The sequence below is a fragment of the Pholcus phalangioides genome, unplaced genomic scaffold (genome assembly GCF_987345545.1).
Source record: "Pholcus phalangioides strain wild (caught in Gottingen) unplaced genomic scaffold, Ppha-v1.0 ptg000022l_1, whole genome shotgun sequence".
Taxonomy (NCBI): Eukaryota; Metazoa; Arthropoda; class Arachnida; order Araneae; family Pholcidae; genus Pholcus; species Pholcus phalangioides.
This window is the reverse complement of record NW_028301615.1, coordinates 13,607,333-13,620,081: the sequence shown is the minus strand read 5'-3', so window position 1 is coordinate 13,620,081 and position 12,749 is coordinate 13,607,333. Positions and strand designations below refer to the sequence as shown.

Genomic DNA, 12,749 nt, shown 5'->3' with positions numbered 1-12,749 from the left:
AGAGAACAACAGTCCTACAAACAGTACAAATATTCAGTCACTACACATCACTCACTTCACTTCTGAGATATAGATGGCAGCACTGAAAAATCATACACAACACTAGATACGCACTCAGACTGTTAGGTACACGCACTTACACTTCCGGCACAACTCACTAGGTAGTAAATTGCCCATGGCGATAGACCTGAGTTGTGCTCGGCTTGAGGAAAAAAAAAAACAAGGTTCCTTATATTTCCATTGGAAACATCGGACAATGCCAAATCGTTGCTGACCGCGTGCACCCGTTTATAGTCGTAATGTTTCCTGATGATGGCTATTCCAGCAGGGCAATTCACTCTCCTACGGGGCTGGAATTATCTTAGATTGGTTTGAGGAACATGATTCAAAGTTTCAATTGCTCCAATGGCCCCACATAGTCACCTAATCCCAATCCAATTGAGCAACTTGGCTCCTCTCTGTTTCTTGTACTTGTGCCAGTTTCGGACGTGGGTCGGCTCTTTTAATTTTCAATCCCGTTTTTGGATTGTTCAGTATTAACGTTGTACGCAGGAGAAGAACGTCATCATGGGCACCGCTACCATCACCGGCACGTTCCGCCCCAAGCGATTCGTTGCCAGAGCGATGAGATACGAGCACCTCAGTTTTGGATTTTTGAGACGAGGTTGAAATGTATGTTAAAAGTTTCGAAACACCACCTTCTAACCAGAGGGAATTAAGAGCTGTAATTTCATTAGCAGTGCCTAATATTCCTCCTCAACGATTTCATCAACTTGTAGAGTCCATGCCTGGAAGAATATCTGCTGTCTTCAAAGCCAAAGGAGATCCCACACGATATTAGATGTGAGTAGCAGGGTGTTAATGATTTTTTGGCTACAGGGTGTAAATTTTATAGGAAAAATTTGTCTGTAAAACATAAAAAAAATCAATTTATGTGTTTAGGCATATTTTAAAGAAGTGAAAAAAATAATTATACATCCAAATTAAAGTGTCTTTAAAAATATTGAAAAGCACTTGAAATTTTTGAGAAATTCTGAAATAAAAAACAAGCAAAGAATTCTCTCGAACAAATAATACAAGCATATAATTGGGGAATAAATACACAGTCATATTGAATAAAAAAATACAAAATTTTTTGAATAAATACACAGTCGTATTGAATAAAAAAATACAAAATTTTTTGAATAAATACACAATTTTATTGAATAACTACACAGTTTCATTGGAAAAATACGCTGTTTTTGAGTGGAATGCACAATACATTTCATTTTTGATTAAATAAACAAGCATAAAATCCTTGAATAAATACAAGCATGTAATTCTTGAATGAATATACAAACATAGACCACACATTTTAACATGTACAAATACAAATACAACGCCACAACAGGCAAAATGCCCAACGAGGTGGCTGAGAAAAAGATGCCCATAAAAATATGGATGTCATATATTTCAAAAATACAACAACCCAATTAAAAATGCAATTAAAAAAAACTTTAAAATATGTAATTAACCATCGTGTATAAGGATCCCCCCCCCCATTGTTTCAGCTTAAAACTTCGGAAAAAGTTGAAAAATATATGCAGGGTGCCCGAGAAAGGTCTTTATTATTTTAAACATTAATAACAAAAATACGAAAAGGTGAAATGAAATGCAGTTTGCGGCAAAAGGATGAAGAAATCTTACAGTTTTTTTCAATATCAATTGTCTGAGGTAGACGGCGCTAGTTGCTCGGCAGCTGTTACAAGAAACGCAAATGGCAACCGCGCAGGTTAAAGCGCAGTGTGTATGTGGTCAGTGGAAACAAAATCACCGAAAACCGGGTAAAGAAAATTTTGTCTGATGAACCATAAAAATCCAGCAGATATACCTTCAATTATGCATTGATGCGCAGAAGTTTAAAGACACAGGTAAGGTTGAGCATGTGAAAAGATTACGGCCCATACCATCGACATCAGAAGAATGCGTCAAGCGAATCAGAGACGCATTTCAGTCGGACATGAACGAGACGGACTTTCGGTGTAGCGACGCTGTAATTGACACTTTCACCTTTTCGTATTTTTTTAATGAAACACCCTGATTATAAGAAACCTCTTCTATTTTTGGGACAACATCTTTGGCAAAAGAGGGTTCCTCAAACACGTTAAAATTCAGTAATTCTTGCTTGCCTATATACAAGCATATATAGGCAAGCAAATATATATATTTAGGTCTCCTCTCTCTGCCAACAATATTGTAAAAATAAATAATTCTTGAATAAATATTGAACCATGAAAATCTGACTAGATCTTTTGTTTTCATACATAACATTTTCCATAAATTATGATAAACATGTGCTGATATTTCACCACTTGCGCCTAATGTATAATGTTGAGCTTTTCAAATGCCCAATAAAAATATTTAAATTTTCTGTGAAGTATCGATTTACTTCAAAAAAAAAAAATCTGAACAAGATGGTAAAGTGCTAAAAATGAATATTTACACATGCTTGTGAATTCACTCCAGAAAATATAAAAATTAAGTAAAGCAAATTAAATTGTTCTCACAAAAAAATTGTAAAGAGCTTAAAATTTGAGAAACAAAAAATTAAATAGGATAAAGTTAAGAGTAAGGAATCGATGTTGAGCTTTAAGGAGGAGATTAACTAAATCTTTTTTTTTTTTGTTTTAAAAGTGCTTATCTAAAGTTCCAATTTCACGGTAATGGGAAGATATGCAGTTGCTAACACTCCATTTAGCTTCACTTCAAACGGCTGATTCTAGTGATTGATCAGAGCTTCGTAACACCGTTACACGGCCATTATTTCACTCTCTTTACACCACCACCATATTAAGGTAACCGTAGACTATTTTACTGGAAAGCCTCTTTTTCATAGGTTAACTTCACGATACTGCTCGTAGATTGTGTTTAAACTCACTGATGTTCTAGAAATTCCTGGGAAATAAGTACACTATTAAACTTTCTAAGAATTCATTTTTTGTGTTCACAAATATTTTAAAAACTTCCCAATGTTTATGGAAAGAACGCGTTCATTATTGAAGGATTTTTATGAACAAATTCTGAAAAATGTGTATGTAATATGTTCTTGGAACATTATTATTACGATATTTTCAAATACATAAAGAAAAATTCAGAAATTCTGTAATCTGTGTAATACGCGAGTTATTTTTTTAAGAAATTTTTTTAAGTCAATTTTTAATTGAAGATACAGAATATATAATTACAAACACCGATTGTACCATTCGAAGTAAATCTCATGCACAATTCACACAAAATCAAAAAAAAATTATATTAATATAAATATTCTGACTAAAGAAAAATCCACATTTATCTCCTCTGGGACTCAAACCATAAACCGTTCGCAGTCCAAGCGAGTTCGCTACCACCAGCTAGCAGGTTTCGAGTCTAAATGGAGGTAAATGGGAATTTCGCTTTCCTAGTCATCATTTGTACATAACAATGATTTTCCTGCATATCGTGTATCAACTAGGGACGGGGGCATCTTTCTCGAAATATCTAGGTACATGTCGCCCTCTGGCAGCCTTGATGCCGTTACTAGCCATTAGCTGATTGTTTGTCACCGTTCATCGCACGGTGCCGTTCAGCTTCAAGGAAGAAGTTTCTCATTGCTTCTATAGCGTAGTAGTAGCGCACTCTCCCGGACTGGGAGAGGGCTGTGGTTCGAGTCCCAACGGAGGCAAATATGATTTTCCGTTTCCTAGTCAACACTTTCTGTATAAAACCAGTTTCCTGCATATGAGGAAGTAATTCTCCCGGACGAGCCCAGATATATTAACGTCCAAATGGTGTGGTGGTGAGATGCTCGTCCACCACCGTGAAGGTTGCTGTCACGGGTCCAGGTTTAAACCCGAGGGAGGATATAGATTAGATATTTTCCCTAACGAACTTAGGCGACCGCAGATTGACAGCACCTTCATATCCAACCGATCTCATTAATGGCAGTGAATTGCAATATAGCGGCCAGAGTTGGTGCTTGGTGAAATAGTTTCCTGTATATCTTGCATTAAATAGAGGAAAAGGTATATTTTTCATCAAGAAATACTCATCACGGTAAGAAGAATTTTATCAACCCAGATAGTGTGCGTCTGTAACAGACAACAGTTTCCCAATTTTTTGTTCAATTGCTTCCTTCAGCATTTTTTTCATCACCCCGAAACTTCAGTCATCCCCTATATGATCCTATACTAAACCCATAGCTTCTACCGCACCCTCCTCCAACTCTTCCATCTGCCTCCAGGGGCCAATATTGCCATTATGGGAAACACTGCGATAGATTGTGACTACTGTCCTCTACTGTTAACGCAATTTACAAAATTTTACCCTAGAACGTGGTGAGTTGTGTTAGAATATTTTGATGAGAGGGGTTAACCTAATGGTATGTGGGTGCTGTGCAGTTCTATTGCTGGTAACAGTGTGGATGCTGTTCAGTAGCTGCGGCTATACGGCTTCCTAATTTGGAGAGAAATTGTATGATGAGTATATGCATGACGAATTCGTTCACACCCTAGTTGCTAGATTGGATCGTGTGCCTACCAAAATTCTCACTGAGAGATACCCGTATGTAGTTCAGCAGAATTGTGGATGTCCATGATGGTGGATCAAAAGTGCTACACTCTGGTTTACATCAGAGACAAAACAGGATTGTCAACGGAGTGGAGCTGTATCCACCTTGCACCCCTCTATTAAAATGAGAGCGACAGGCCGAATGAAATTGTTTAGTAGGGCTATAGCATGCCTACCATTAGCAATGACTCCCACCTCCCACGATTTTCAAGCTAAAGGTTGAGAACGCCTGTTAAACACATTTCCAATGATAGGAAATGAAAGTTCGTCAACACCGCATTTTCTTTATCATGAACAAGCACTCATTTTAACGTGGAAACGATTCATCTGCACCGCGTTCCTAGCAATAAATGTCACAGGAGCATTGACGAGATATTTTTCCCCCTTAAAGACTCTTAATTTAGCAACAACAAGCCCAAATATTTTTTAACGTGGATTTCTCAATGGAACAACTTTTCTTAACTGCTCAATTTGCACCTACTGAAAATCGGGACAAATCCTACTTCATTAAAAAATACATGACATTTTACAGAGATTTTAGTGATTCCTACTTTCCGAGGGAAAAAAAAAACACCGATAAGCTGTAAGCGTCGTAGTGAAAATATAATGCCTCTTGTATTTTAACATGAGGTATTTTATTCTATAAAAAGTATTCACACACACACACACACATTATAAACTATTTGCCGAACGCAAAACCATCTATTGAAATATACAAAAATTTTATTCTTAAAAGAACATAACGAGTTTCTTGACATTCATATTATTTTTCCTCATTTTTTTTCATATTATAAAATATAATTCGCACATTTTTAAACATAAAGTTATTTTTCTACAACCAAAAAAAAAAATTAATAATAATAAAAAAAATGCAATAATTTGTACTGAAACAACAATTAATGAAATAAAGTCGTACTTAAGAAACAGACGTGACTCGAATCAATCCATTCAGATATTTATTAATTTTAGAAACCTTAATTATCAAAAAATAACAATAATATTTCAAAAGCATCATCACGTTCACTTCCATTAACTTCAAGTTAAAAACAAATTAAAATTCAATGAAACCCAACTCTAGGGTTTTCTATGTCATAGAATTTCATATTTACGCGGATTAAAATCTGGGAAGACATTTTTTTTGTCATTAACTCAGCATTTACTATCAGACGTCGTTAATTATGGCGAATTAAATCAGACTTTTGGAATTTAGTTCAAAAAATCCAAAATAAAAGTAAAATTCAAAAAAAAAAAAAAATCCAAACGTTTCAAGTAAATGAGTCCAGTAATAAACACTCTGCTGAACGTTATGCTTAATGATCTCGAAATTTCGAAACGAAAAGTTAATTGATGTAATTCGATGCTCTTCGAACATCCTGAGGAGTCGTTAGAAGAAGTAGGGAGAGAAAAAAAGGAAATAATAATAATATTATTATTAAAGCTCCGGGGGCAAAATATGAATTTAATAAATTAGTTTAATGGATTGTAATTCTGTACGTTTGTGAGAGAGAGAAAAAATGGTTTGAGAAGGAAAAAAGAATTAACGCGCAAAAGAGAGGGGAAAGCGTATTAATGATCGAATATTCAAGAGGGTTGGGAAGAGGAAAAATTTCTACGATTTCGGTCATTAGCAGTTTTTGAAAAGTAACGAAAAATGACAAATTCTCGAAATCCGAATAATAATAATAATAATAAAAAAGAAATTCTCTCCCAGTTTCAGATAATCAATTTCGATTTCTATATTTGCGACTCTCTCTTCTTTTTTTTTTCATTCTATCTTATTCTTACCTCAAATAAATTTTAGTATTGAGTTATCGGGCGAGTATTTGGTAGAAATTCAACCGTAAAGTTCGAATTTGTGAAGGAAAAAATAAGTTTTAATCAGCATTCATTTTTTTTTCTATGATTTATATATGTGGGGAAAAAAATATCATTCCGGTGTTCTTTTTGGATATGAAATTTGGATGTACGTTTCCAATGTTTTTTTTCTTCTTTTCCGAATAACTGTGGCTATTTTTTCTGATTAATTCTCCTGTACGTTCTTCTTTTTTAACCCTTTATTTAGTCGTGTTGGTTTCAAAAGCAACACATATGGGTTACTTATATTTTTCAAATATATGCATTGTATATTTTGAGCTCATTTCGTCATTGGTGCTCCTAAGCAACTCCTAACCATTCGATTTTTACTTGTGAGCTGTTCATGAAGTTTCTATAATTACCAGCAAAATGACTGAATGGTACACACGTTTATGTCCTGACAAGCAAAAACGATTTTTGACCTTTGCATTTTGGAGGGAAATAGCATGTATGGAAGGGGCATATTGCGGTGCCTTCTTCCCTGAAGTGTAACATCCCATACTTTTTTAAATATTGACAATAATGTTTTTTTTCCTTATGTAATAGCATTCAGGGTGCCTCGTATGTTTGATACAATCTTCTAAATTTTTCTCTTCTGGATTTTTTCAATGTTTGCCAATTAAAGGATTAATAATACGTCTAGTCAATTCTTTTTATGGAACCTCTGTGAATATTCCTATGAACATTCCTATCGATAGAAGAAAATACAGGGTGTAAAGTGTATTTTTATATACTTTTTATCTTTTGAACCGTTGGTGATAGTGTTGTATTTTTACAATGTTGTGAAAATTACAATAGATAGAAACATACTTCCAAGTGGGAAAAGTATCTAGATAGCATGAACATTTTGAATATGTCATTTCTTCTATCAGGAAACGTATATGTGCTGAGAAATAAAATTTACTATTTATACGGTCCCCTTCAGTCCACTCACTTCTAGTCAAAAAGTTATTGCCCTGTCAGGCCGCCTATGGGAAGCCTAACAGAAAAATTCCATGTTTCCAAGTGCAATATGTTGATATATTGCTGATTGAAATTTGAGAGGAACATTTTTAATAAAATTTATTAATTCTGTAATGAACTGTAGTTGTAAAAGAATGTTGCGAATTTTTTTTTCTGTTTAGTACAGTGAAACCTCGCTACAACAATATTCGATATAACGATAATCCCTCTACAACGACATTTTTGATGGTCCGCAGAATATCGTTATATCGAGGTTTCACTATATATGTTGTTCTTTCCCACATTTTCAGCGATTTGAACTCAAGTATTTGTTCTAATTTTACACTCAAAAACATGAATTTTTTTTATTGGGCTTAGTAAAGGCAGGTTAATAATTTTTTATCTGGAAGTTAGAGGACAGGATGACCGCATGATGTAATAAAACTGTGTATCTCGGTATATTTGCGGACGCAAGTAAAATAACTTTGATAACTTTGCTCAACGTTTATATAAGATTCTCGATTCGTTCGCCAACTAATACTGGACAATTAATAGATTATGAACTAAAACTAATGAACTAATCACATTACATTGCTAATTAAGAGAAAGAGTTCCCCTTCGTTTTCGGACGTACTTATCCCTGTGGACACGTCGATATCTCCATATCGACAGAGACGTGAGGTGGGATGTGTCTGGTCTTGCTCCACCAGAACGTGGTCCCCGCTCTGTTCCCCCAAATCTGGTCTTTCAGGTTCAGGTAAAATAAATGACAAAACTAGAATGTGCATGTTATTTGTATTTTTTATAACTGGATGGAAGTTTTTCTATATCACCAAAGGTTCAAAAAATAAAGGGTATATAAGAATATCTCACTTTTCACCCTGATACTCCTCATAGAATATGGAATGGATTTCATGTACGCTGAGCCAAACACACGCAGTAGAAACTCGACTATCCGGCCGTCTCACGGCCCCATGACGTCACCAAATCATCAGATCTGTCGCCAAACTTTACTATGTTTGTTGCGGAGGAGTATAAACAGCGGTTTTTTTTTGTTTTTTTTTGGTATTAAAATGGTGTTTTTGGTGGAATGATTGGGGTAAGAGAGGGAGAGAAAGAAAGAGAGAGAAGTGAGAATTTGTAGAACTCCGGCGTATCCGGCTTTTCTGTTATCCCTTCCGCCACATTAGGCCGGATAGGCCAGATTCTATTGTATTTGTCTCCAAGGACAATTCGACTATTCCAAGATGGACGCTAACTAATGTAAAGTATGGGAAATAGAGTGAAATAAGTATGTCTCATCATGCTCGTCATTCAGGTGTTCTCGAAAAACATTTAAATTGTACTCAGCAACTAATGCTTTGAATTGCACATAAAATTTTTTTTACATTTACATATTCCAATGCTTTATTTCTTTTTTATCGACAGGAGCAGCAGCTCAGGATAGAGTCTTCCAGAAATATTACAATCAACGCTAGGAATACTGATGGAAAAATAAGTAATCGACTCTACATTGGTAAGAACATAATATGCCATTTGCATGAATTTCAAATGCACATCATTATGTTATTAAGGAATAAATTAATTGGGTTGAATTAAGAAATTGAGTTGAATTTTAAATTTCAATTTTGTAAACTACATGTATGCAGAGTTATAGCATTTAAGAAAGATATCCATTCTTTAAATATGTTTCCTTGCAACAACGTAGGTGTCGGGGAGATTTATTTGAGGTATTTAAGATTTTTAATGAAATGGATATCATGGACCATAGAGTATTATAACACATCCTCAATCAAATGATTCGACTAGAGTAGGGGCTCCCAAAATTTTTGACGCACGACCCCCCTTTTGACAAAAAAATTTTATTGGTAGCCCTTCCCCCCCCCCCACTTTTTTTTTAACTTCAGTTAAAATTTAATCGATAGGTGGTGCCGTATCGGTACTATTCATATGTGCATACAAAGTATTCATTGAACTTTGCATTTTCGAATTTTTTTGGAAAATCGACATTCTGATCGAGATACGTGAGTGCTCGTGCTTGTGTGTGGCTTCGGATACATCAACCCGTGTTCAAAAATTAATGAAAGTTGAATGATTGTAGTGGGGGGGGGGCTTCCCTGTCATCAAAATCAGTAACTACATGATTTCTTCAAACCTGGCGGTAAAAATTCTACCGAGCTGTCCGGATTTTTTATTTACGGTTTTTAAGATTTGCCATTTTAATGATAGTTTTTTTCCACGCATAGTAGTATTAATGTACCTGTAGTTATTAATTTATAAGTCACGTGCGCCGCGCGCTTTACCTTTGACTAGTGCGCATATGTATTATAAATAGCTCAGCTAAGTGTTAGGTTGCAAATATATTTATTTACGTTGCGAGAGAATATAAAATAATTTTATTTTAAGACGTTTGAATACTTTTGGAAATATTCCGCGATCCCCTAGCGCTCCCCTCTCTCCCCTATGCTGCCACGCAGGGAGGTCACGAACCACAGTTTGGGAACCACTGTAATACAGAACAAAAGTACCCTTTGGTTAGCACAATTCCTAGACTGTTGTATCTTAAGGAGATTTTTTTTCTAGCAGGATTGTGAGTGCATGGGATATCTTGCCTTCTATTGTCGTAAATTTCCTCATAATATATATAAGCACCTTTAAAAAGAAATGTGATAAGTAAGTAGAAGAAATCGAAAAATCTATCCATATTCGGATGATGACAAACATATTTTCATGGATAGTGTAAGATTATTTTTAAAAAGGGTTTTTGTTCTATAACTTTCTTTCACTCTTTCTAAAAACTGAGTTGCTGTATTTAGGCTTAATGACATCCATATTTTTTTAAGCGATTTTTTTCTTTATGCATGTTTATATTTCTATCTTCTCTTTTAACATTTTGTTCGAGTTAACTTGATGGGAAATTTGTCTGTTGCGACTTTATAAAATTTGTATTTATAAATGCTAACTTCCCTAAAACTCGAAGATTCTTCAGGGACGTAAAACAGTGGTATCAAAATTGAAACAGAACCAACCATTTCACTGCAACTGTAGTAATATTCTTAGTGAATCACCTCATACACCACCTTTTATCTCTTTATTTCTTTCTCTTATTTCAGGCAGTGCAAAAAGATAGATTTAGTACATTATGAGGTCCTTCTTGTTGGATTTATTGCAAAAATCCTCCTCTTCAGGCAGTTTATCTGTTACCACCTTTGATTTTACATCTGTATTTCTATTAACTCCCTGGAAGTCGAGGGGTTACGGAGCTAGCCTCCTACTGTGCAGATCCGGGTTCGAATCCCAGTTCGGGCACACATGGGTGATTTTTAACTTAAATAAATTGCCTGGACAGATCACACAGGATCTTTTGGGAATACTTGAGGATCTCGTTACTTAAAACAGAAAATACATATTTATATTTTCGCTCGGTTCAGGAGAGGAAAATAACGAGGATTTTTTAAAGCGACTGGTATCACGTAAATGGATATTATTGAACGTATTCAATAGACCCGTTGCCCCTTCTAACTAACTTTTCGCACTAGCATCAAGTCTAGTTGATTAAGATTCGTGTAGTTTTTCGACAGTTTCATGTTTTTGTCGAGAAAGGTCTAAAATGGACGATTTCTTCTTGTCAAAAATTGACGAAGTCAAAAAATGCACAATTCAAAAATTAACACCATACTTTTACTACTGCCTCTACAAAATTCTTGTAAGGAAATTACTAATTATATTGCCACTGCAGACTTTGAAATCAAATACACTCGTGCATATTATCTTTTAGCAACTCCTGAGGAAATGACGTAAATTTTCAATCTACGCAATCTTCGAAGTCTAGAGATAAGCATTTATGCTCCGTAGAGATTTTTCAGAAAATGGATAGTACGACAAATCGTCGCTCTCTTTTCAGTTCTGTAACCGGAATCCGGAGCACAATATTTATGATGACAATCGCTAAAGACTTCCACAGAACAATGTTTACTCGGATTTTCCTAGTACAGCAGCAAGCTTCTTTCCTGGTGTGTTTGTTCACTTATCAAACGAACGGATCGCTGAAAATATTTAGATAATTACTCAAAAGGCGAGAAAATAAAAATCGTGTGGGAGAGAAACGAAAAAATAGTAATGAAGATCCTATGCCGCTTCCCCTCCAGACATGATGAAGTACAAACAACTCCCAGAATGGACGCGATTTTTCAACTAAAACGTCTGGCCGGAACCAGGAGCAATCGGAACCAGTTATTCCCATCATTAAAAAAAATAAAGATAAAAGATAAAAGAATCCGGCTTTGAATAATAACCTTTATAAATCAAAGAAGCTTCTCGAGAATTGTTATAGCAGGGGCTCATCGCAGTCTAGTAGGGACATTAATTCTGGCACCGCCACTACCTCTCGCACACGTACGCCCAACCCGATTCCAAGTGAATCCACCACCATCTTTTCCAACATTTTATTTTTTTCCCTCAAACTTTCGCCTTTAAACCAAAGATTCCGAGCTCAACTAATCGTAAAAGAGGAAGTGGATTCTCTTTTGGAAAAGAATAAAGAACAAACTAAAAGATGAAAGAAGAATACACACACGTATAGAGTACATATATATTTATAAAAAAAAAATACTTCTCTGTTGTGTCCAAGGTACTCCCGGTCCTTGTCCTCGAGAGCATTAATTGCAATGAAGACAAAATGCTTTCCACCGTGTTTTAATGTTCTCGGTTACTGCATTTTCCCTCTACCTTCACGCAGGGCTCTGAAATGGATGAGGCTTTTCAATTAATGTCCTTATCTATTTCTTTTTTTTAAAATCATTTTTTAAATGTCTTCTCAAAGTGTCCTATTGTGGCAAAGTTTCCGTAAAGAACATTCCGCTTTTTTCTCGCTTTGTTCAGATTTGATTTTATACTTGTTCCGAAGCTCGCTTTCATTCCACAATGAATTCGCAAATAATTCACTATACATAGTTAGAATCTGTCATAGATTGATTCTAAAATCATTCCTAAAAATGTTTCATGTATTTTGAACGGAGAAGAAGAGGGAACCAATCAACAGAACTGGTAAAAGCTCGATTAAATATTTCTATTATTCAAAGTAGAAAAAAAAATCATTGTTGCCTCCGACTGGGTTATCTAACAGTTTAAGTGGTCTACCAAAGTTTATCAAATCAAATTATCTTTAAATGCTAAGATTTTTCATTTTATACTACGGTAATTATTGTTTCAGGGAAAGGGTTAACCATTTTTGACCGCTTCTCCAATTCATGATCAAATCGCACAATTTTTTTATATGTATGTTACCGGCAAAGTATGAAATCCAGGCATTCTATAGAATGCCTAGGCATTCTATACAATGCCTGGTCGTTTCAGGCAAAGTATGAAAT

At 35.2% G+C, this 12,749-nt stretch overlaps 1 protein-coding gene across 3 annotated transcripts in view; it reads left to right on the top strand.

The window, feature by feature from the left end:
• LOC149069499 (delta-sarcoglycan-like) overlaps positions 1-12,749 on the top strand; it is a 148,347-nt gene that overhangs the window by 96,447 nt on the left and 39,151 nt on the right. For all 3 annotated transcript variants that reach the window (XM_089249543.1, XM_089249542.1, XM_089249545.1), the window contains one exon: positions 8,809-8,896. In XM_089249543.1, coding sequence (XP_089105669.1) covers positions 8,809-8,896 — 88 coding nt within the window. The remainder of the gene's footprint in view (positions 1-8,808; positions 8,897-12,749) is intronic.